Source organism: Thermobia domestica, chromosome 8 (genome assembly GCF_964235325.1).
Source record: "Thermobia domestica chromosome 8, izTheDome1.hap1.1, whole genome shotgun sequence".
NCBI lineage: Eukaryota > Metazoa > Arthropoda > Insecta > Zygentoma > Lepismatidae > Thermobia > Thermobia domestica.
In genome coordinates this window covers 113,551,701-113,578,806 of record NC_137461.1, presented here as the reverse complement: position 1 = coordinate 113,578,806, position 27,106 = coordinate 113,551,701, and the positions used below count along the sequence as shown (strand labels likewise).

At 36.2% G+C, this 27,106-nt stretch overlaps 2 protein-coding genes across 7 annotated transcripts in view; one reads left to right on the top strand and one right to left on the bottom strand.

Moving 5' to 3' along the window:
- Window positions 1–27,106, top strand: part of LOC145691813 (uncharacterized) — a 108,529-nt gene that overhangs the window by 51,133 nt on the left and 30,290 nt on the right. The gene's annotated exons all lie outside the window — the stretch shown is intronic.
- On the bottom strand, window positions 11,520–26,719 carry LOC145691811 (uncharacterized). 6 transcript variants are annotated; one of them, XR_014132554.1, is made up of 2 exons: window positions 23,738–23,863; window positions 11,520–11,812 (listed from the first exon to the last, which is right to left on the bottom strand). XR_014132554.1 is itself a non-coding variant. In XM_081767123.1 (2 exons), the coding sequence occupies exons 1-2, from the start codon at window positions 26,676–26,678 to the stop codon at window positions 11,540–11,542; spliced, it is 336 nt and encodes a 111-aa protein (XP_081623249.1). In that variant the 5' UTR covers window positions 26,679–26,719; the 3' UTR covers window positions 11,520–11,539. The 6 variants fall into 6 exon arrangements, 2 of the variants coding, with proteins under 2 accessions (XP_081623249.1, XP_081623250.1); XR_014132556.1 differs by having other exon boundaries at window positions 23,793–23,862; XR_014132555.1 differs by lacking the exon at window positions 23,738–23,863 and adding an exon at window positions 21,774–22,309.

Sequence of the window (27,106 nt, the reverse complement as noted above, 5' to 3'; positions counted from 1 at the left end):
AGTACATTCATAAAGATATGAAAAGATACATTATTGATTAACCAACCAACGTCATATTAAATCTCTGAATATCTTCCTCGTCGTAACTAGTGCGTAATATAAAGCGCTTGTCATTAATTAAACCAAAAACATATGTTACTATTTCAATTTTGAGAAATTGCGAGATCCGGGTTCGATTCCCGGCGGGAGCTCATATGGTTCGGATTCCATGTTAATCAGTAGGTCCACGTCTCATATAGCCTCGCTGCTGAAAGGGACGCTAAACTAAAATCAACTCAACTCAATTTTGAGAAATTCTTTCGATTCAGGTGACTGACATATAGTCCAGTAAAGATAGGATTGAGAAAGGAACAAATTAGTAACAAGCTGAAAATTGGTATGGAAGTAGCGGGATGTGTCAGAAATAACACACTAAAAGTCCCCTAAAATCCCACTGTAGCTTTTCCCGCAATTTTGAAAAATGTCCGCCATCTTTAGATGACGACAAGGAATTTATGGAAATCGTCACCCTTTATGTTTATTCCTCTAGCCACCGTTCTAATTATCACAAAGCCATGTATCATATATGGTTGGAAAGCTTGATAGACAGAAAATCTAAGTAAATAACATATATGCCCATCGTGCTAAATTTCTAGAAGAAGAGGAAGAAGAAAACAGCTTTTTTTTTATTTAAAAAAGATATATTTTCAGAAATCATGAGAAGTTTGCAACACTGACAGTTATTACACACCAACGAAACACCACCAACAGATGTCCTTGATATTTATCTCAATCATAGCCAACAATGACACAAATCGGTGCAATACAAGCCGAGAAAAAAATATAACTTATGTTACTTTCTGACCTCTTTGTACAAAAGTGCATAAGGTGACACACTTTCACGGTTCTAGTTACCTTCTTTTATCACATAGGACCAAGAGTTATATATCATTGGAAATCTTAAGAAACATAAATTCGAACGAGGTAACACTTATACTAATCAAACCCAATTTGTGGAAGAAGCGCAAAACTCAAAATTTCGGGACAAAACGTGATTTTCGCAATAAATTCTTTAAAACTTGCAACACTGACAATTATCGCATGTTAACAAAACTCAGTTACCGTTTTCACTATCATCATTATTAATTTACTTTTAAAATGGCCAATGTTTTTCCCAATGGAGTAGCTTTTATGATACATAGTTTTACATCACTTAAATATAGCACAAAAATCATTTATTGACAGCATTAGAAAGTAGCAGAAATTGGTAGTCTCCTATTCATAGGAAAATCGTAATTCACACACTAAAAATAACTCTCAACTACAATAGTCATTTGAATGTATTTTTCTAAAAATGTCTTGTTTATAACTAGAATGCATTTTTCCTCCTAGTATTCTTCAAATCAACTTAATATTTACATTATACGTTAGTATGCTCTTTAAGAACATTCGAACTTATTTTATTAGAAATCGATGAGATTATCATTATCTCGTTCATCTCTATGGTCTTCATCATTTGGTTTTGCATTCATGCATCAAATTCCTCGACACTGACATAAATTAGAGCACACAATTCCTGCTTTCCGACAACCGTACATGCTTTCACAGCCCTTTTTACAGTTACAGGATATTACACGGAGCGGGTTCCTTGGTCATTCTTGCTGGTACGAAAATACCTCCTAATGTTGTCCATTCATATTCAGTCGCTCGCATATCATTGAGCAATACCTGGGCTCAAAAAAACGTACACTGTCAAAGAATGAATGGAATATACCACTTTTAACGTACTCACGCAAAGGTAATGGTCCTTCTGATTTAATTATTGAAGATATAAGATACCTTCGTGTTCTGAATATCCAAACTAAAATCCACCTTCTGTACGACGTAGCATGGATGATTCTTAAGTGGTTGAAGACACCAACTTGCCCGAATTGGAATGGATTTATGCAGCTGGTGACAAGCAACAACCATAAGTGCCAAACATATTAAGTAGTAATTCAACCTTTCATCAATCTTCAGCCAATAAGCATGGATGCTGTATACTCGGCGCTTATGTTTGCCAGCAAAGAATGTGCAGAAAAGAAGCAAAAAAGCGTGCTTAGTTACGTTGGATCAACCTTTGTACTCTAAAGCATGTGACATTGTAGCAGCATGTAGAAGTTCTGGTGAATTACCGTCAGTGATTGTTAGACTTGGGGGTTTTCCACACTATAATGTCATTTATGGAAACAGTTGCATATATAATGAAAGGTAGTGGCATTGAAGAACTTTGGCCTTGTGTGTATGCTAGTAACTCCATGCCACAGATAAAGCCATGCCATTCTTATTGCTCGTGCTTTGCGAGCTAATTTTTTAAAACACAGTTTGCAATTGCAATATATACTGTTTATTTAATGAATCAGACGCCACTGAGGAGTTTGAGCGTCAATTGCGAGATGTTTGTATTCCTCTGATGACTGAAGAATGTATCGATACTGATGTAGTGGTTCAACATTCAAACATAGTTAATCAAGATTGCAAATGACCTGAAGTTATTCATTGACGCAGCTGCAGAAACAAGCCGTATCTCTAAGTTATTCGCTCTGTACTTTCAGCTTGTAGAAATTATGCGTCTTTTAGTTCGAAAGAACTGGGGAGTTGAATCTTCATCTTCACTGCATGTGAGAAATGTTACCATACTTCTATGCAGCTGAGCATCTTTTGTATGCCAAGTACGCACATCTGTACTTACAAGAAATGTCGCGGTTGGAGGATGAAATGGATCTTCATGAGTTCCAGCTATTTACAGGAGACGTTTACTTCACTATTCGTAGAAAAGATATATTTTGGAGTGGCACATGGTCTGATATGACGATTGAGCAGGTTTTAGCGAGAGTAATTAAGAGCAGTGGTGGACTGACCCATAGGAGAGGCATGACTGAAAAGATAATATCTAAGTGTGTGCCAAGTATGCCAGCAGCGTGCCACTTACGAGAATGTCTTGAAAAATTATGAACCAAAGATAGGCATGAACTTCACATTGGTCGGCATGTGGACCTGTACCAAAGCAGTCAATCGCGTGATATATTACATCTAAAGAAATTCTTGCGTTGGTTTTGCCAGCATTCTCCATTCCCTTCATATCCGGAGCTCGCGTCCCTAAACACTGGCATGGTAGGTAATGAAATGGTCAACTGATAAATCTAAGGAAATCGGATTGGCTAGTATTGAAGGAATGTTTGGACGGATTTTTGGAAATGTGAAACAAAAAAAGATGCGTATCCGTGATGAGCCACTGGCTGTAAACACCATACTTCAACTGAATCATATGAGTAGAAGTCCGAAAAAGAACTCCAGCAGTGTTTTGCTTACGAGCTTGCATCCTATTCACTTTCTCTCTTCACAGAAATGTCCATGAGAAAAACGAAAAAGTCCGCTTTGTACGACATGTTTGAATATCGGACAAATTTTAAAACTCAATTTGAAAACACTGTGTACGTTATAGATGGAGGCTGGCTTCTACATCATGTTGTTTGGCCACAATATGGAACATACCTTGACGTGCACAACTCGTATGTGTCCTATGTACTCAAAACTCAGGAACGAAAGCAACAATTATTTTTTTATGGATATTGCACTGAAAACTGTACAAAAGCCGCTGAGTGGGAGCAACGTGAGTCAAAGGTTCAATCAGCTTTGGTGCTATTCACAAATGAAACCACATTATTAACAAAAAAAGATAAATTCTTAGGTAATTTCAAAAATAAGGATTATTTCGCCCGTGAGTTGATAGTTCATTTGACACAAGCTGGAATTCAAATCCAGCAAGCAAGAAGTGATGCTGACGCACTTATAGCTAAAACTGCTGTATCCAAGTGTTTAAATCCTTTAAGCACGTCGCGATAATGTTGAAATGATGTTGACGCGAGGATGTTGACATTTTAATCATTTTGCTTGAACAAGGTAATAATCAGTACGACATCACATTTCGAAAGCTTGGACGTCTACAAGACGTGAGTAAGGAATTTAGTACTAAGAAGTTGTAAGATACACAGGCATATATACTAACTGGTTTGCTCAGCTACCATGCTTTAACTAGATGCAACACATCATGTGTTTTGTATCGACAGGGAAAGAAAAAGCCATTCTGATTACTTCAAAAACGGGAAGATTTATGCCGATCACTTGAACCATGGTATTGCTAGTGTACAAACTATGAAGCTGGTACAATAGTTCTACTAACAAACTACGATTCTCCAGCAATAGTAACCTTACTGGATGAATTCCAGTATCATTCATACATCCTTGCAGTAAGTCGCTCCCCATTCAGAACGAAATACAATTGGCAAAATTGCCACCCACCAGTGATGCTGCGAAACACCATATCATCAGGTTCAATTGTACCGTGGAAATGATTTGCGAATGACTGAATATGAATGGACAACATTAGGAGGTATTCTCGTACCAGCAAGAATGGCCAAGGAACCCGCTTCGTGTAATATCCTGTAACTGTAAAAAGGGCTGTGAAAGCATGTACGTTTGTCGAAAAGCAGGAATTGTGTGCTCTAATTTATGTCAATGTCGAGGAATTTGATGCATGAATGCAAAACCCAATGATGAAGACCATAGAGATGAACGAGGTAATGATAACCTCATCGATTTCTAATAAAATAAGTTCGAATGTTATTAAAGTGCATACTAACGTGTAATGTAAATATTAAGTTGATTTGAAGAATACTGGGAGGAAAATTGCATTCTAGTTATAAACAAGACATTTTAAAAAAAAATTACATTCAAATGACTATTGTAGTTGAGAGTGATTTTAAGTGTGTGAATTACGATTTTCCTATGAATAGGAGACTACCAATTTCTGCTACTTTCTAATGCTGTCAATAAATGATTTTTGTGCTATATTTAAGTGATGTAAAACTATGTATCATAAAAGCTTAGTCCATTGGGAAAAACGTTGGCCATTTTAAGAGTAAATTAATAATGATGATAGTGAAAACGGTAACTGAGTTTTGTTAACATGCGATAATTGTCAGTGTTGCAAGTTTTAAAGAATTTATTGCGAAAATCACGTTTTGTCCCGAAATTTTGAGTTTTGCGCTTCTTCCACAAATCGTCCTATGTGATAAAAGAAGGTGACTAGAACCGTGAAAGTGTATGTCACCTTATGCACTTTTGTACAAAGAGGTCAGAAATTAATATAAGTTATATTTTTTTGTCGGCTTGTATTGCACCGACTTGTTTCATTGTTGGCTATGATTGAGATAAATATCAAGGACATCTGTTGGTGGTGTTTCGTTGGTGTGTAATAACTGTCAGTGTTGCAAACTTCTCATGATTTCTGAAAATATATCTTTTTTAAATAAAAAAGCTGTTTTCTTCTTCCTCTTCTTCTAGAAATTTAGCACGATGGGCATATATGTTATTTACTTAGATTTTCTGTCTTTCAAGCTTTCCAACCATATATGATTCATGGCTTTGTGATAATTAGAGCGGTGGCTAGAGGAATAAACATAAAGGGTGACGATTTCCATAAATTCCTTTACGTCGTCTAAAGAGGGCGGACATTTTTCAAAATTGCGGGAAAAGCTACAGACGGATTTTAGGGGACTTTTAGTATGTTATTCCTGACACATCCCCCTACTTCCATACCAATTTTCAGCTTGTTACTAATTTGTTCCTTTCTTGGCAGAAAAATGGGCTATCTTTACTGGACTAATATTCACTTCAGGTAATTGCAGTGCTTATGCGTTAGCGGTTTTGAGCCATTCAGTCAGGTGCTACTAGTCAGACGCCATCTATAATGATAAAAATGGAACAATATTAGTTCTAGAGTAGGGAATGATTTTTTGTCTGGTGTGCTTGGGAGGAAAATTCATAGCCAAATAACTTGTATAAAATTACAGATAAATATGTATTTATCTTTCTATATAACCATATGCTACCAATATTTTGCACCTATAAAATATTTGAGTGTAACGCTTGAATTCTTACTAGCAGAAAGGAAAGACTGCGTTAGATTGGAAATCGGTTCCAGCTCGGATTGTCTTTATATCTGACTCAAATACTTTTTTATATACAGTGAAACCTGTCTTTAGCGGAATTGAGCGGGACTGGCCAAAATTTCCGTTTAAGTCAGGTTTCCGCTTAATGGAGGTAGACGTTTCCTTTTTTTTTTTTTTTTAAATAGATGCTTATAATGGACATACTGAGAAAATGTTCTACGTACCTTTTTCAATTACAGCATTTCTTTCTTCTACGAATTAATACACAAAAATGTTTAAACTTAATACAAAATATGCTTTGCACATGCTTTCTTTATTTTTTCCAATAGTCAAACAGAGTTTTCTGTATACATTGCTGCTTGGCTGCTCTACTTTCGCACACATTTTAGCCTGAGAAATTGCACTAAGTAAATCAGAGTCATTTTTTCGTAAGGCAAACTGTTGTAGTTCCTTTAAACGTCTGAGAGCATCTTGATACGTCTCTTTTCTACACTTTTCTTCGAACTCGGTACCGTATTCCTCTTCTTTCACCTCGTCTTCTCCTTTCCGTATGATTCTTGATTAAGGTGAGGGGGATTAAAGAAAAATTGTGGGGATGAATATGAGTAGTGGTTGGGGAAGGTCAACAATGCCCAAAAAGATTTAACAAAAGAACGAAGAATTTATCGCAGACATATAATGTATACATATTTACCCCCTCACAGAATGTCTAAACATTTTCTAAACGCTGTAGTCCGGAACTCAGAATTTTAAGTTCAAGTTTTTTTTTTCTTTCTTTCCGTTGTCCGCATAATACAGTTTCCGCTTAATGAAGGGACTTTTACACGTTTTGTACTCCAAAATTCATGGGACCGTGAAATATTTCCGTTTAAGACAGTTTTCCGTTTAATAAAGGGTCCGTTGAAGGCAGGTTTTACTGTATATACTAAATCTACAGTTTAGCCAAATGACGGTTTCAGAACTGGATATATTTTGGAACAATTTATAAATAAACTAAAACTTTTTTTTTTTTTTTTAAATATTTACTTTAAAAATAGCTTCACATATGGGACTCAAGAAAATCGTGCTTGTATCATTGTGTAGGGACTTCGTAAATGCCACGCAATGGCTTTTCTTGATCAAATGTTTGACACAGAAAATAACATCAAAATATTATATCAACTTATGATGAAGATATCACCTCCAATTGTTCCTCAAAGAAGTGCTGTTCGTCATCATAAAGCGTAAGTTAATCATGGCTTGATACTATGATTTAAATTGTAACTGTAATAAAGTAAAATATTTGTCCAAAGACCTTATTAACTTTCGATGTACCCTTACATAAGGTACACTTATAAAAACTTATGTATTGTATTGCATATCACTTTAAAAACTGTATGTATTGTATTGCAATAAAAGCATATCTGAATTATACAGGAAGTTATAAAAATGTGTCACAATATTATGGGGACAGATTTCTCATATCAAAATAAGAAAAAAGTTCATATGGACCTGTCCTCAAAAGTGGATAGTTTCGGAATTATAGGGTGCCAAAAACGTGAAACAAGCGAACTTTAAAAGGTCATAGCTCCAGTACTATAAGACGTGTCGTAGTTGGATCAAGATATTACTGAGGAACTGGTATGAGAACTATCCAAATATCCATGTTTAAGAATGCTCCAGTACTTGCATATCATTTTTTTAGAGATGTAAGTGGAGAGTGATCAAGTACTCCCAAACAGCCTCTCTAAAAATGATTGTTCAAATACCGGAGGTTCTGAACGATGGATATTTGCATAGTTCTCATATTAGTTCCACTAGTTCCTCAGTGATGTCTTGACCCGACTACGATCAGTCCTATAGTAGTGGAATTATAGACCTTTAAAGTTCATGTTTTCACGTTTTCGGCACCCTATAACTCAGAAACTATCAACTTTTGAACATTTTTTTTCTTATTTTGATGTGAGGAATCTGTTCTCAAAATATTATGACACATTTTTATAACACCCTGTATAAATATTGTAGGCTAAAATGTTCACATAGTCACTGGGAGTACTGTGTCCTGTGAGTGTATTTACAGGATTAACGGAATAACAGGAAATTGCGGTCACTGCATCACATAGCCGTCACCATCTTTTACGGTACGAAGAAGACAATTCGGACCATAAATTTCTTTGCTTGTCGGCCATGGTTTGTTGTCAAAAAATAAGATGGAAGAGGGCTCATCGGATCATATTACGCGTTTCCAATCATCGCTGTACTTTGCATGTTCTTGGCACTATTTTATTCGTCCTGAAACGTTGTTAATGAGAATCAGCGGTTTGGGAATTATAATCCACCGTTGATGTTTAAATTGTATGCCGTTCATGTGCTTGTTGCAGTAAACTGATCAAGATGCTGTTTGAGTTTCACAGTCGCTTTTGGCGCATTCACTCTTCGATTCTTGGTGACAGTCTTCTTTGACTTTCGTCGATCGCAGTCATTGAATTTCTCTTATCACCATTATTACTCTTCGCCGATGTTGTTGTGCCATGCGTCGTCACCTTTAACACTGTTCTTCACAACTTACCCAACACACTGGCCACCTTAGGTATTTTCGTGCGAACTAGTCGTGCATCCACAATTTGGGCTCTTTGAAACTCATAAAGGTCTCCCATTTTGCTTCACCACGTCTACCCACTTAAAAAAAAAAAAAAAAAAAAAAAAAAACTTTCCATTCTACTCCCCCTCCTGAAGTACTACAGACGATAGATCAACTAAGACACCAAGAATAACGGCTAAGCACTGCACACGCATACTCAATGTTACAAACTCTCACAATGTTTGAGTGTTTCAAATTATAGGTGTTTTTGCATTTTTTGATAACCATCTGTATATGGTTAAGATAGGATCTTTAATGTTTTTAGTAAATCTTCACGTGGGATAAACTTTAGTCAGGATGTGTCCGCGGATCCGAATCCGGGATTTCCAGATTTTAAAGCGTAGATGTTAACATTTCATCTAGTCGCGCTTCGTATTTATGAGACTAATATAGATTAGCCAATTGATTTATATAATTTTGTATTTACTATCACAATTACTATTACGCAATACCCACATTATGCATTCTCTTGTCATTTCAATTTGACAATTTCTTCTAAATTAGAAAAAGATGCATTATCTCTGTTTCTGAAAGAAGTGTAACACATTCTGTACAAATTGGAGAGCTTATCAGAAGAAGGGTAAGGAGTATTTAATAATAGCAATTTATACTTAATAAGGTCAGCAAAACTTCTATCCAAAAACTTTTAAGTTATGTATAATTGAAAATACTCTTTCTCTCTCTCCGCATAGATTCATCATAAAACATAACATGAAAATGAAATTTATTGTGTGCATCGTTATTTCAGAGAAAAATAATCTGAACGCTCCTCGTTTTTGTTTTGGAACTAGGTATAGATCAAATAAAAATAAAGTCTAATCAAAACAAACACATTATTATTCTGTATTACAGTTTCGGAAATATATCACTTCCTTCGTCAGACATATTATCTATATAATATGATTGCTTTGATCAGATTTTATTTTTATTGAAGAAAAATATTATGATTTTCATAAATAACATTACATTTAAAATTTATAAGTAACCAGTTGAGAATACTCCAAGAGCATTGCCAGAACGAACTTAAAAAGAACTGTTTGTTGTCTACGGCAAATTGCTTTTATAAAAAACAAACCAAAGATGGTAGGCTACTTGTCTCTTATAACTAGAGGAAGAATAATCGCATATGGGAAGTTGGAATGCCCCAAAAGTAAGTTGCTTGAGCCATGAACCTGAATATTAAAACAGTAAGATATTGAATTGAACGATTCGAATCATAAAAGGAACAGGGATTACGAACTAAAGCAAAACTGAGTAGACCGCAAGTGATAACGGAAGACGAAAATGTTTTGATTATTGAAGCTAACACAGCAAACCCGTACACTACTGCAACAAACCTGAAAATAACTTTAGATCTGGAATGCAGTGCAGAGGCATGTAACTGTACTCATATTATTTGTTCTGCTTTGCAGGTCAAACTAACAAATGCACATATACATGCTTGCTTAGAGTTTGCAAGGACGCACCTCAACAAGCTACAAGACTTCTGGAACTGTGTAGTCGGGAGTGATGAGACAGTGTTTAGTTTATAAGTAGGAGGAAACCTGTTAAAACGTTCTACGACGTTTTTTTACAAAGACACATGCTCAAAATGGAGGGCTAAAAATGGGAAAATTCGCAAAATATCATCTCTCTACGACTTACGGTTTCCGAGATATAGCTTCTTAAATCTTCCAAAATCGAAACTATTTTGAACAAATCTCGGGAACGGTAAGAGGGACGCGAAAAATTCCATCACTTTCACAGATAGATTTTAATGCTCTATCGAATAGAGGGCTCAAAATTGAAAAATTCGCAATTAACAGACACACATATAGACATAGAGAAATCAGTAACGAACTTTCCAATGCTTATTGATAGCAAAATAAATATTTCACGTAAAGTTTAATTGAAGAAATTAAAATTTACCTCTACTAAAAGTCAATAGTAATTTATTAAGCAGCTAAAAGTTTATTTTTGTTTTAATATTTCATTACTAATTTATAGTAATCTTGAAAATGTTCCTGTGCAATATTTTTGTATTGACGAAATCATTGTTTACAATTCACATTGAGATGAATAAAGAGCCAACTAATCACAATCATGACAAAATTTAAGAATAATTTTCACTTAGCCACTCCCGAACAACTATTTGTCAGATAGAGTAATGTCTCCTGGTAAACTATTACACTACATACTGTCTAACAATCTTAAAAACTAAAGGAGAGGACCAGTTTAAGACAAAAATATGTAAGAAATATTGGGAAGAAAAACGTTTCTAATTAGTTTTAATAAAGGAAAGAAAATAATCGTGCGAACAAGTATTAATGTAAAAGGTAGTATAAATTCAGGAATGCTGTAGAACTTTTATATATTTATTCATGTATAACCTATATGAATTTTGACATGTCCCATATCATGTAAATGTATTAAAGAATGCAAAATGAGCAACAACAGCTACAGCTACTATTATTACTTCTATTGCTGCTGCTGCTACTATTATTGTTTCTATTTCTACTGCTGTTACTACTACTACTGCTAAATCGAGGAACTTGAAAAAGATGATGAAATTTGGGAAAAATCGGAGAAATTATAACCCACGTGATTGTGTGTAAATTATTTAAATAATTTGCTTGATATTAATGTGTTATTAAAATTGTATTCTAAAACCTATACGTATCTAAAACATCTGTAGTTTGCTACACGTAAGATGTGTGAGGTGATAACATTGTAGATGCATATACAACTTCTGGCTGTTGTTAGTTGTGTGTTAGGTGATTATCTGCAGTATGTCAGACGGGGTAGAACAGAAGCATGTGTTAAAGAGAATATATCTATTAGAGCCTATATTGATGTTATCTTAAACATATGCTTTAAAAGTATTATTGATATGAAGATCGGGGGTAGAATGATATAATTTTATTTCTTAAAAAAGACATTTTATTTCTATATTACAAGTACAAATAAATTACTGAAATTTCAAATTGTTTTCGTTTTCAAATCTTTCCCACGCACTGTCCTCGTCGTCTTGTTGTTCTTCATAATGATCCTCCATTCCGTCACAAGAACTGAAAAGATCTCCACTAGATAAAGATTTCACCATATTCATTATAAAGCTCACGAGAGTTTTCTTGATTAGTGATCCGTACATTCCACCTGGTGATACTACTGAGGGATTCTCCATGCTTTCTTCCGATCTATATTCTTTCCATTTATCCCGGGCTTCACATGACCTTAAAACCTAAAAATAAATAAAGAAAAAAAACGTTTACAACTAATATATTTACAATTATAATACATATATATTCAATTATAATGAAAGATAAACACGTTTTATTGAGAAACAGCAAGCTTTACTTTTAAAAAAAATGGCATGAGTTCTTAAGAAAGTTCGTTGTTCAGTAATAATATAACATAATTGTTTTACAAATTTCAATACAGTAACGATTCTTCATTATGTGTTGCTACCTAGTCACGAGTTTAGGAAATACAAAAGTTAGTAAACTCTTAACGCAAGCCCCTGTATTATAATAATAGTTATATATATCGGCTTAGGGGTGGGAACACTGGTTGTCTAGGTAAGCTGGCAATGTTTAAGGAAACAACAACTTGTGTGTTTGGCTACAGTAGCGGAAAGGTAAATTGCACTGCGAGTTGAATGAAATGGGGTGTATACGAGAACCGTGTGGCACTAATTGCATTGTAAATAGTTGGCAAATCACCATTAGACAGTTTGAAAATTATGAGAATGTTGAAGATCAGCAGGATGTTCGTGCATCGGACCATAAACCAATACAGTGAAAATGAGGTGATTGAGGACCGACCCAGGAAAAGTAAACCTCGTAGCGCGAGAAGCCACAACCTTGTGAAAGCTGTGGTGACGCGGATTCGACGAAATCCTGTGAGGAAACAGTGATGGTTTGCGAGCTGAATGTGTCGAAAATGATGTCACGTGTGCTCAGAAATGACCTAGGACTCAGAGCCTATCGGTGAAGTAGCGGTCACTTCCCTATTCCGCAGCTGAAGGCCCGGCGAGAGCAAAAAGCTAAATGACTCCTTCAGCGTTACACAAATGGTGGCCACAGAATGATTCTTTTCTCGTACAACAAAATCTTCACGTTTGAAGAGACAATATTGCCAAAACGACCATCTTTGTGCCTCATCATTCCAGAAAGCCTGTGATAGCACGCCACGGATCCTCAGTGTCGTCATCCTGCCTGAGTGATGGTTTGGTGGGAAGTGTCCCACGATGGTCTCCATTTCTGTGAACATGGTGAGAAAACATTTGCGAAAGTGTATTAAGCGACAGTGTTAGAGACACTTGTGAAACCTTTGACCCGCACCTGTGCAACATTGAGTCATGAAGCTACCAGCAGGACCTACATTGGCCCATAATGCCAACACCACATAAGGGTGACTTGAGAGAAATGTGTCTAGTTTTATTGCTCCGAATGATTCGTCCTCCAGCATCCCCGACCTTAGCCCATTGGACTACAGGTTGTGGTCCGTAGGAAGAAGCATTTAAACCTTGCGAGTCTCAAACGTTCTCTTGTGAAGGCAGTGGCGGAATTTCCTCTAGAGACCGTGCGTGCTATGATCTATGACTGGCCTCAGAGACTTCGGGCTTACATGAAGGCCAGAACTGGCCATTTTGAACAGGATTGGTGCTCACTATTATTAAAATAAAGAGGCTAACGTTATTCTAATGGGATTAAGAATCGCTATGTCACTAAAAAATAATGTGGCAAGTAAAAAGTATAAAAGAAAAGAAAACTAAGTAATGGAATGCTGTAACATATTGCAGTATATATTATTCAAACGCCAAGTTCGTAAATTCACGCTATTAACCTGTCTAACGGCACTTTCTTTTTGAGTTCACGTAAGGAAAAATGCGTACGCTCGCTTTTTTCGGCCTGGTAGTCAGCTAATAAATTAATATGTTTCTTGTACATTATGTTAATTAGGGGAGACTGGGGCTATTTGAAACACCGTCTTGGTTGAAACAGTAGTGAAAAATTATGAAGGAAGGGGCCTAGCAACTCTATCTTCCTCGCGCGGCAGCATTAATCAACTGTCCTCATTGTATTAGAGTTTCATGGAGATCGCAGTCATCGTTCACAGTTTATCTTGAAAAATCTGTTTTCGAAGGTGGTGAGTAACTTTTAAGACATTTTGTTTTTCTCTTATTACTTTAGAACAACAAATTTATGGAAATGTAAATAGCTTCCAGCAGGTGATTTGAAGTATCGTGTACAATTTGCATTGCTTACATTCTTATTTACTGGATTGTGTGTGAAAGTATTTGCATCCTTATCATGACGGACAGCAAGGGGTTGGTTGAAAAACAGATTTTTGGGTGAGCACACAAGATGTTCCATTGAACACCCTGTTCTTGTTTTGTTGGACAACCTTCAATCTCATTTTTAATTCCAGTAATTGATTTTTGCAAAGCAGGAGTTACTATACTCTTATCTTTCACTCTGCCCAGTTCCAGTTCAGAAGTTGAATATTTTTGACTTTTTTGTTGTGATACATATTCTAACAGCAAACTTAGGGAAAAATAGGTCAAATGTATATCATGCCACCTTTGAGCTCTCGAAATGTGCACTGATGGAGCAGTTTCTTTCGTATACCCTGCAATTCCGACAATGATTAGAGATGCAGTTTTTGCGTAATTGCATAACAAGTAATTTAATTATATGTTGTATTGCAGTGCTATGTTTTATCATTATCATAAACACATTTTCTGTATGGCTGTGAAAAATGTTTTGATCTGCTTCACACTTTGTGAAAACGTGTAGAATTTACATTATATGATAGACAATCACATTTTATAAAGTATAAAGTACAAAGTGGAATAATATATTCCCTTTGTTTCAATCAACCCCACGATGTGTTTTAACCTGCCCCATGCACGGGGTTGCTTGCAACACTCGCAGACCGGACTAAAATTGTGTGTTACTCCGTAATGTAAACCGATAAAAGAATAAAACTCTACGTAATACTAGATGAGATTTCAAGCTTTCATTTGGTGCATTTTTGTGAATTTCAGATAAATATTGTAAAAGTTATGTGAATAAATGTAAAAAGTGTTTCAATCATCCCCGGTCTCCCCTATGAGTAAATACAACTATATGCTGTCGTTATCCAAATAAGTAGCTCGGGCGTCATTCTTCCGGCTGCATACTGGCAGGGACGTAAATAAAGGCCACGCAGACCCCGCAGCCACCAGGGCCCCCAAAATCTGAAATGGGACGTAAAGAAATGGCCCCACCTGCGGGAGGGCCCCAAACTTATAGGTACGCCACTGCATACTGGGTTAAATTCCTGACGCTCATAAGTAAGTTCTCGCTACTTGGAATACTAGTCATTTGCAACTATGTTTTTGCTACATAATTTAATAGCTGACAGTTGTAATTTCCTTCTTTAAATAATATTTTTTAAGCTGAGTTGTGCAGATTTTATAAGTTGAAGATAGAAAACCAAGTCTTGCATTTTTGACATATTTTACGATTTAATTCCGCAAAATTAAGACGCACGTCAAGCTTGTGAAAGGGCGCATAAAATTTATTTTGGTAATGCTCTGCTGTAGGGAGGCCCCGAAGTTATTGATTACAAAATAATGACATGTCTACACTCATATGCTCATTAAATGTGAGGAAAACTACTTTTTAAGAGGATGTCTACCCATCATCAGATGCTTCAGAATCTCCATAAGGTAACATGTAAAATTTAATTCATAAATATCTTACAAAATACTGCATTTAGAAACTTGCAATTTTGTATACGAATGCCAAGAGCAATACAAAGCAGATGGGTATCTCAATTTTAAACTTAATGACTTAGATTAATTGTAGTAATTACTTCCCTAATGAGGTAATCACTACTGCAGGGAAAGAATCAAAAGACCACTTTCATACCTACGGGCGACATTTTGACATTTTGGGGAAGAATGCATTGTGGCAATTTCAGGAGCGAAACTCGTGGCTATCACCTCCATTTTCATAATCATTTACGCCTTGAGCAGTCTTCCTTCCCACCCCTACCCCCACTTCCCTACTGAGTTCCTGCAACTTTACGACGGCAACTAGGCTGAATTTGCTTTTTGGGTGGAACCTCCTGTGACTCACGTTCCACAAAATATTTCATAGAGCAAAGATAATGATCTTTGAAACCTCAATATCGAACATATGTTTCCGATTCATTTTCTACATCGTTTGTTGCTTGAAGCTGACGGATTCTCCTTCGAACGGCTTTCACCTCTGAGACTGACAAATACAGAACCAAACAAAGTCTAAATGTGCCTTATTTGCCTATTTGTTTTGTTGTCTGGATGGATAGGTTTCTTTTCGTTTTATATTATACATCACAGAAATCACACAGTATGATGTCTGGTTAGAGTGAATTAATTGTATGCAAGGGTGGCAAAACCAAGTTTTCCTTTTTTTTTTAATAACTAGTTTGGTTTACCAAAACTCATGCATGTGTCCCCGTGTGTGAAAAAAAAAAAAAACCTAAAGAACCACTTCTTGGGTTATCACCAAATTTGGTCAAAATATAGTGTCAAGAGTTAGGCATTGACTATTATTAAAACAATTTACTCAAACCGGAAGTGGTTTAAATAAACCATTTCCAGTGTAATCATTGATCACTATAAATCGAAAACGGTAATATGTAGTGAGATCCGGTTTTCTACTTCGTAAGAACATATTTAACGTCTATTATTAACTCTCTACTAAAACCGAAAATGGTTCAAATCAACTGTAATTTCTGTTTTCAATAAATATTGATCTACGTAGATCAAAAACAGTTAAAAAAAAAAAAAAAAAAAAAAGATGAAAGCAGTTTCCTCCAATCCAGTAGCTCTGAAACGTCTCAAGTTTACCTTTCATCTCTTTTGACCTTCAATTGAAACCTCAAGTCTTAGAAATTAACCACTTCCTATTTTAATAGTAATCTCCATAGAACAGGAATGGTAAAAGCGAGAAGCGGTGTTTGCTTTCTATTCAGCGTTCGAAAAATAACTACTATATGTGCTACGACTTGTAGTACTGTTGCATCTGAGTAAACTAGAGCCTTTCTAGTTCAATTGTACCCTTGCTGGCGCTACTATCGATATGTGATTTTCCGTACCCCCCTCGAAAAAGGAGGGACAAGTTGTTGCGGACGAGATCTTTCAATTGTTGGATGCGGAAGCGTTGCCACAATGAATTATTTCATGGACTTCGCTCTGTACTGTCTTGTTAGCCATTCTAAGTAACCAACGATCTTCACTCGTCAAGAGCAAACGACTGAATGACAAATTGGCAACACAGGTGAGGTCATTCACTTCTTTTCCCTAAGCAAAGGGAGGGTTTCGTCCGCCAGAGGGCGGCGGGAGTGGGGCCGAAATATAGTTCGCATAGTTTCCGAGTGCACAGATAGAATAAACAGGCTCTACGTGATTCCATCCAAGACCAAATGGGAGACGACCAGTGTGTAGTCAATTCTATATAATATAAGGTTGGGGAATATCCTTGATAGATAATTGTTGACCTTAGGGTCTTGAGTTAATTTTCTTGGAGTGTAGTGGAATAGATGCGTATAGGATTAAGATGAGAAGCGTCGTATATACAGCCCGACCAGGTCCTCAAATTGAAAAACCGGGACACCTCATCTAATAAACGGGACATTTCCGGAAACACATTTTCATTTACACCTATTATAGATTTATAATCAGAAAATAGGTAAATAGATGCTTGGATAGCATTCCATGACAACACCATTTTTTTTTAAATGTAATAACATAATTATCAAAGAGAGAATGAGCGGTCTTTAACACATTTCGGATGGGTTGCGGCCTGAGTCCGTGTGTTTAAATGTAAAAGATTCCCACATGTAAGAAAACATATTGTAAGTAGAACCTGTTATATATATTTTTTGAGGGGGCACTATTTAAATAAAAAGAACTTTTTTCGATGATTTTTTTGAAACATTTTACGGTAACATCAGGAAACCTCTGTCTGCTGGGAAAAACACGTCCGTCTTCAAAAAGCTTCAAAACAGTTCTTGTGATGAAAATTTCTTATTCTTCAATATCAGCGGTGATGAAGACATTTGTTTTCTTGCTTATCAGATTTTCAATTAAACTGGAAACTTTGATCAATAAATATTCTACTTACAGTTGGCTTTTAGTTCTGTTGTACAGTCCAAGTTGGTCAAAAAATAAATAAATAAATAAAATAATAAATAAAAAATAAATAAAAATTAGCCGTAAGTTGGGTAGGAGAAAAAATCATTCACAATGGCTGGCCATTTCTGTACTAAGAGAAAGTAGAATTTCAATCAAATAACTTAGAACATTTTGAGGAACAGGAAGCAGAGACATCCGTCTAGTTTTAGTGGGCAGCTTCAAACTAAAACCAAGTTGGCACGTAAAAATACTTTTTTTTTTTTTTTTTTTTTAAAGCAATATGATCATTTTTAAAAAGTGGAACATTTGGATGTCCCGAAAAGTGTTCTTTGATATTTAGATTGGGGTTTAGCGTCCGTTTCTACAACGAGGCGATATGAGACGAGGACCTATACCTTAACGTGGGATCTGAACTACATGAGCTTCCGCCGGTAATCGAACCTGGATCTCCCGCGTCGAAGACGCTTACGCTACCCATATAGATACCAGGAAACTCTCCGAAAAATGTTCATCGGACACTGAAACAATTAGCGAAGATGTTCCGGTATATCCGAGATATCTGGTCAGCCTACATCGTAAGGAAGATTTTGAAGTGTAAATATTGTCATTTTTTGGTGTGGACATCAGTTTCGAGGCGTTCGTTTTGAAGTTTAATATTCACAACTACAATGAGTATAGCGTGTGGTTAATAGTTTAATTTAGGAATCACTCTTTACACATGGTGGAATTATTCCAATATAGGCTGTCCATTGACTCAGATTATAAAGCAGTCAGCTATGAATTTTACAGTAGATAGGAAAAGTTTTAGAGATGCAGAGCCAAGAAGTTGTTCTAGTCCCCCATAAAGGTTGGAATAGGAACTGGCTACGCGTGTTCTCATGGCTGTGCATTTGTTGATAGTGTTTTCTCTGAACTCAAATTGTTCATATTGAGGACGAATAGAGCTAGTTGAATAATGCTTGTTTGGTTTTCAGGGTTTAGTAGGTGCATTGAGGAAGTGTTCAGGAGCTTTGAAATTAGGTGTACTAACTCTACATACTAGACATTGCTTTACATATGTAGACTGTGTAATGTACGTAAAAGAAAATCAAGAAATGTGCAAAAATGTGCAATACAAAGGCTAAATAGCTAGTCATAATACAAAGACTAAAGAAAATGAAATGAAATGAAGTATTTAAGTTTTACGTCCACGATTATGCTGACTAGGCTAAAGAAGATGGTGATGATGAGAAATGAAGGAAATGGTGGAATGAAGAAAGTGGGAGGAAACGGGAGAACCCCGAAAAAACCCATTTATATGGTGTTTGTCCACCGCAAAGTTCACTTGGCGCGAGCTGGGATCGAGCTAAAGAAAACATACATGTTTATTTACTTACTTTTTATTTATTTATTTATTTTTCCGCCTTAGGATTTATCAGTTCATGGCTTCACCAGAAAATTCAATTAAAACACACACACTTTACGTAGTACTATATACTCAAAAGAGAACTAATATAATAGCAATTATACTATAATAAGAGCTTGAATAATTTTTAAATATTAATCACCGTTTATAATATCTTGCTCGATACCAATTAATTTGTAATTTTTGACTTGCACAGAAATGTCTGTTTGAAGGTAATTGTCTATGTTATAGAACAGATGATTATGTAACAATACTTTCACCTATTTTTTAAACTGTGACCTTGATATTTCCTTAACAGAATTTGGAAGTTTATTATATAGTTTTATTCCTATGTGATGTATCGAATTTTGAGTTTTTGTTAACCGAAAGCTTTGTATATGAATATGATTGATAGTCCTCGTATTGTATTGATATAAGTCGGAATAGGTATATATGATATTGTTTCAAGAATAGATACACGGTAATGGTAATATATTTAGCTGGGTGTGTGAAAGAGAACTGATAACATTATTTTTAGAATCTTTTTTTTTTTCGTTGTAAACTTTTTTTTTTTTTTTGGCATGGCTGGTATTACTCTAGAAAATAATTCCGTAAGAAATGAATGACTGGAACAACCCAAAGAATGTAGTTTATAATGTCTCGAATGTAGACTGGAAACTTGTTGGAAAACTTTCTTCTGCTCATCCATTAAATTGTAACCGTAATCTACCTCAAAGTGCTAAACTAATCAAAGATATTAATAAGTTCAAGGCTGCAGTAAGAAAAATTCTATTAAATGATGTTTTTATTCTGTCAATAAGTTTCTTAATGAAGAGCATGAACATTAATAGTTCTAAGATAATTATTACAATTATTATCTGTTTTACTTAATGTCATTCGAGTAGCCTATATAATACTTTCATATAATCTATTAACTATATATATATCTATTAACTAAACCACAAAAATTACTTGAACATTCCTAAACACTTTTTTTTTCTCCTCACACAAATACTTCTGGGTCTTCCTGCTAGAACTAAGTAAGAATAACACGTCACCGAAAGGAGACACAAATTTATGCGCCATCTATGAACTGAATAATTGCTGTTGTGACAACCAGCCCCGGTCTCCCTTAATAGAAAGGGCTAAAATTTCGGCTTTCTCCTCTCCCTCTCCCCTCTCGTGAGGTATTTTTTTCTGGCATCCGGCAGTTTTGTGATCAGTGATGGGTAAATATTCAAAAAAATATTGGATGCCAAATTGTTACATGGTTTGTCCTTAGAACTCGTTTTTTAAGCCCCGATGCATAGACTATATATTAAACGCATGCTAATATTACCTTTTATTTGACAATGTCGAAGGGTGTTACTATTCATGATCTTTTCCTCAATCGGCAACAGCACCACACGCCACAGCTATCGATTATCCTAGAGTCAGTACACTACGCTTACACTATAACTCACGCTGGGCCAAGTAGCTGCGGCTAGACATCCTTTCCCCCCTCTCAATGAGATGAGATCATGACCAGAGCCCAAGTAGATTGTATGACTACATTCTTGTCACGACCGATTCATTTGTATGGTAAGTTCTAATTCAAACGTTTCATGCCTCAAGGAAATGTGGTAGGGCCGTCTTTTGTTTAGATTTTTCCAGGCCAACACCTAAAATCATCGCTGTGCAGGCTCGCACACAGAAATTTTTATTGGGAGGTGCACAGTACTACAAGCCATTACATCTATGTAGTATTGAACAGGCGCACCTGAGAAAGTCGTTACTGAAAAATACCTTCACCTATATTTTCAGAAAAAAATATCGAACAGATGAAGTGTAAGATCAAATCTTTATACTTTACCAATCATTTCCTTGTTGAAAAAAGTATAGTTTTATTGAGAAAGTGTACAAATGTATGTTCAGTTATGAAGATTTGGGGGAGGGGGGGCAGTGAACCACTATGAAATCATTGATGTCCTAATTGAATTGAGGAAAATACCATTCCGTAAACATATTGAAGTACATATTTTTTTTTTTACACCTATTATATTTATTTTATGGAATTCCTGCAGCCAAGGTATATTCTTTCTGCTGTTTGCAGTCATCTTCCAAATTTATTTTTGCGACCAAATCCGAAACTATTTGGCATCAGTAGCGTCTCCTGACGTGGATATTAGGGCGTTGGCAAGAAAGGAAAAATATATTAACCCTTACAACCATAGGCGATACTAGAAGGGGAACCCCTCTTCCCAGGAGCAAAGATGGGCTCACCCACATTGTTTTACCGATAAAAAATATTGTGATAAATTTACCTCAATTTACGCATAACTATTTTAGTGGCATTCACATTCAGCATACGAGTATTTAATAGTGACTATACTTTGCCCACCCATCGATTTCTTGAATATAGTCTGTACCTGGAAGTTCTCGCAATTTTCGAAAGTAAGGAACTATGATCGTCGCTGCATAATGTCCTATTTACGCCAACATATAAATAGAAATTTATTTCTAACAATTTAGTCTGTAAATTATAAAGAGCAATCAAGGAGGATGCTATTACGTAAGGAATACATTTAATTATAATAATTATAGTATAAGTAAATATACCCTCAAAATATGAAACTGAAAATAAAAAACAAGCAATTATTTACTTACAATTACGTGAATTTCAGCCCAAGTCGTCTTTCTTTGTGTAGCAACCTCTGGATTACTGCTTTAGAAACAGTAATAGAGGCCCGAAACCGTAAGTCTTGAGGGTGACCCACTAACGACAAAGTAAATGAAAATTAGGGAAATAAAAAGGCAGAATGGAAAACCGTTCTGTAGCTTAACGTCCAGTTTATTTATTTATTTATTTATTTATTTTTTATCAACTGACACTTCCAACACAACTTGAATCGAGAAAAAATGATATTTCTTTACACTGTACTCTTTACACGTATTTTAGGAAGAACTCGATTGCGCCATTAACTTTTGAATTGAATGATATGTTTAGCAATAAAAAAAAGTGCGTAGATCATACCCCCTCTCCCCCAAAAGTGTTTTTCGTATTGCTATAAAATATCGGTACATCCACAAATAAATCTACAGACATGGCAACGCTTGAGAGAAGCAGAAAACTCAAGACGTTGATTTCCTAACCAACGCCTTGGATCACACAAGCACGAGGTGAGAAACACGAAGCGCGTGCACAATAGAAGTCTTCTAAAGCAGTGAAAATTCAGCCATAGCGTTGCCAACGACGTACTCCCAGAGTTGCCTCCTCAAAACATGACGGAGACCGCACAGCACTTCTCTGTTCTTTTGCACTTCAACAGATGATTCTGTCTCGTTGAAAATAAAAAATCCCAAGTTCTGACGATCCGTTTAATTAAATTAAAATTCTCTTTTCTTCATTTTTCGTTGGGCGTTAACACACGACTTGCACACCCAGAGAAGACGCTACTGTTTGGCATCAACGTAGATTTATACTGCACAAGACTGCTCAAGATTTCGACTATCGCTAGACCTAGCCTTAAATACAATCCATGTAATTTCACCGGGCGCCGCGGTGATATAGGTGTGGTAGAATTACAGTCTACACAATCCCCTAATATATGAGTATGTGATATATCAAATTCTAAAATTATGTCTCTTTAGGTAAATATGAAAAGAAACAATAAAATTTTAAAGTGCCTCTCTGTTTCATCATTGGTTGAAAAAAAAAAAAAAACCACGAAGTTCTAAATGCCCAAATTATTAATAGGGGAGAGGGGGGTACATTTGAACATCTGTTTTCGAATATTCGTTTTTGCTTCCAAACACACAGTAAGTTTTCTTATAGAACTGTAGTAAAAGCTAAATATAATATACATTATATTTGCCATAAAATAGAGTACTTTGTTTGATCTTGTCATTCTATGCAAGGGCGCGGGGGGTGTCGTTCAAATGTACCCCCTTGGGGGGTAGATTGAAACAAGCATGGGGTAGATTTGAACATACGTGGGGCAGTTTTGAACAAACCATTATTTTACTACAATAATCGTTATTTTCAGGATGAATTCGTTTACGAACAACAAGGCTAATGTAACAAAGCAGCATTAACGGTTTAAGGCACAAGAATTAACCAATCGCGTATGGTAAGGAAATAATAATAATAGTAACAATAGCTGAAACTTATATGCAGGCCCGTATTTGTGTATTGTGCGCCTCTGTGCTCTAAATAATTTGCCTCCCCTTCGGGAACACATCTGAATTTAGTTGAAATCATAGTTTTTGGGGTCACTAAGATGAATAGTGACAGTTTTAATCCAATTCAACTTCAAGGTCATACTCAACTCCCGAGTGAAGCGGGTGAGAGTTTAAAAGTAATCGAAAACTACAGACAAGGATTAGAAAGTCTACACACAATATCAGCAGTTGGCACTGAACATTTGTCTTCCTTGTCTGAGAACACAAGCATTGCTGGTACTTATAAGTTTCAGAAAAGTAGAGGTAGAACAGTGTTCAAATGTGCCCCCTAATTTTTGTTCAAAACTGCCCCAACCGGCATGACCAAGCAGAATTTGGTAATACCCAAATAGTACAAACTATTGTGAAGTACAAAGGGCAACATTAGACAACTAAATTAATGTACTTGCTTCTGCAATGAATGACAGATAATATCAAAACACAGGCTTCTGTCAAAAATCTTACAAAACTTCACAAAAATTCCAACTTTCCACCCCAGAAATGTAACAAAGTACTGCTGTTCATCAACAGTTACACTAAAATGGCAGATAACAGTTGACCGTCACGCAACGCAGTTTTGCCAAACTAAAAATTTTCAAACCACCAGATATGCTATTATTTCCAGCCTGTTATCTTAAATGTTCAAAGGTACCCCCTGTTCAAATGTACCCCCCTCTCCCCTACTTTATTTCATTTATAAAATAAAAAATAAAGTGTTATATGTAGTCTATGTGAAACAGAGAAACCTATTCTAAAGTAATAAAAATGCGCATTGTTATTAATACTAAAAAAAAAAAAGGCTTCCCATTGTAGTTGATAGTCTTCTTAATATGAAGTGAGTTTTTTAAATACAGATACTTGTCAAATTAGTGGAAACACTTTAAAAAGTGCAACTTACCAGGTTAATATCTCGTAAGACCATTTGTCGCTTTGAAGTCATACGGAGTCATTCCGTTTATTTTTGCAAAATTTGCGGTCCACTACGCAAAAGCTGGAGCAAAGTATTATATCGATGATCTCAAGTTACAACGCATATTTTGGTAGTAACGCATGAATGGTAGTAAGCGGAATATATAATCATTAAGCGTGTAGTGCATCACTCAATTCCGTGCGAGAGATTGAAGACGGGAATATGCACCAAATTCGTGTCTTTAAAGGGGATCACAGATGTTGAAACTCGGAGATTGGACGGGCAATTTTCATCCCGTTGTTCATTAAATCACGCTCCAACAGCTATAGCTGTGTGAATGGTCGCATTATCATCTTGGAATATGGCGTCATTGGCGGGAAAGTATATCTCAACCGTAAGATACACATGATCCTCTAAAATGGCGACGTAATCACGGACAGTGAGCGTCTTTTCAGAAGTCACTGAAAACCTGGAAAACGGTTTTTCGGAGTTCACCACACACAAACACGCCACGTAGTTTGAAATACGAACGGTGGCTTAACCGACCATATCACACATTTCCAGTCATTCATATAGTGTGTTCGTGGTATTAGCCTATTAGCATGTGTTAAAGCGTTGTGGTCTTTGTCAGCGGTTTCCCCTATGCAACCTGACCCTGTATGTCCATGTCGTTTAATTCGCGGTGAACTGTGATTATAGATACAAGTTATGAGAAGTGGTGTTTTGAGTTTTTTCGTCACTTGGACCGCAGTCACATGACGTTAGTGAATGACCGAGGGTTTCTTCATGCCACCGTTCCTCTTTCGCCGTGATCATCTTTGACACTGTCCCTCCCGATACACTCAACATAGTTGCCATTTTCGTCACATTAGCACCACATTACTGAGTGCCAACAATTTGTCTTCTTTGGAAATAAGAGAGGTAATCCATTTTAAACAATCACTGTCTGCTTAGTTCACTGCACATTACCGTTCTACTATTCCTCAGGTAGTATGAAGTTTGCCCTAATAGATCATCACCAACAGACCGGCGCCGCGGTCGCCGGCAACTTGTTGCCAATCCAGATTCTTGGCGTGTTTTAACCAGGGTCCTGAAAAGGTAGGGGGACGCATGACGTCACTATACGTTTGCCCATTGTATTTTTTCAGAAAGTGGGGGGACGCCACGGATATTTTCTGCAAGTGCGGAGACGGCGTTCCCCCGCGTTCCCCGTCACTTTTACCCCCTAGTTTTAACTCGTTAAATTGATAAGTAGTTGTTCCTACTCATATAAAGAAATATCAATTAAGATCATCTGTTTTTTTTAAAAAAACAATTGATTTGCATAATATTGTGGAAATTAGTGACCAATGTTCATTTTTTAAAACTTAATTTTATGTTGCTTAGGTTCCAAGAGTAAAGTTGGGATAGGGAGGAAGATAAGCTTTGCAAGATTAACAGAAATGGTGGAGTCTAAAAATGAAAAGAATAATATTAATTCCTTAATTTGTATTTACCCTCATTGTAAAAGCGAACCTACATTGAATGAGACCTAAGGCCTCATTCACTATTAGTCATTGCTAAATTTTGTCGCTCAAACAAGCTAACTGTAAGTGCTATACCGAGTATCTCGAACTAAAACGCACATTTTGCATTGTGTTGACGCAAACTGGTATAGGATGAGTCACCTAGCGCTTTATACAGAGTCGTTCTGAAGCGTGATTAGTGTCATACTAAAGAATTCAACTAACATATTTCCTGCAGTAGTCAGACCTTTAGTATGACGCTAATCATACTTCAAAAGGACTCTGCATAAGGTCCCTCAGGTTTAAAGTGGGATCTGAAACTGAAGTACGTTCCATATTCTCCCAACCGGAATCGAACTTGGGACTTCGTGTATGAAAGACCCAAGCCGCTAAATCAATTTCTAGGGCTAAATTGTAAAAAGGAGAGTCTCTTGGTTTTTATAAATGAAAGCACTTCTTTCAGTTATCAATAGCTACGTTTTCAAAGTTTCAAACATAAGGAGTTCTCTCCTTAACTTTCACATAGGCCTATTTATGATTTCCGTAACTCCGTATAATTTGAAGACTAAATAACAAGTTCACTTTTGGGTTGGGAGGGTACTTTCTCAGACTTCCTCATAAATTAGTTGAGATATAGACAAATACTGAGTGAGAATTCTAAACATTATACTAATTGCAGTAAATTAACCAAATTTTGGGACCATTGTGAGGGTTCGATCCAGGTGGGACTGAATATTCCATTCCTTGCAGACCTCTAGCTCCGGTGTTCGGTCAGCCATAATTTCAAGGTGACTAAGACAAAAGAAGAACCTACAGTGGCATGAGAGATATTCAATAATAATACCAATAATAGAAAAAGAGATATCACATTACCTGTAAAATAATCATGGTTCCCACAAAGAGGGCGCCACACACTGTCTTCGCTCCATTAGACATGCCGTTGAACTTGTGTGAAAACCGGGGAGTAAGCACCCGGAACTCACAAAGGAAAGGAAACACCGTGTTACATTATGAGTTGTTGCTGCATAGCGTGCACTTACACTTGCTGATGTAGTATAAGCTGAGTTTTAATTCCGCTTTCTTCGCATTTTTTTATTCTCTTGCTGAGAACACGATCCTTCATAACAAATTGTATGTTAGTTCCTGGCACTGGCGTACGCAGGATTTTCATTTGGAGGGGGATGAAATATTTAATTGCATATTACGTGGTTAGTTCAACTTAACCAAATCCTTTATCATACTAAAGATCTTTTATCTAGCTAAATAATGTCATCGGAGCAAGGAAATATTTTATATATTTGGACAATTTCTTAAATCCATTCTCAAAGTGCTTTCGTACAAATTGCACAAAAACATCTTTTTCA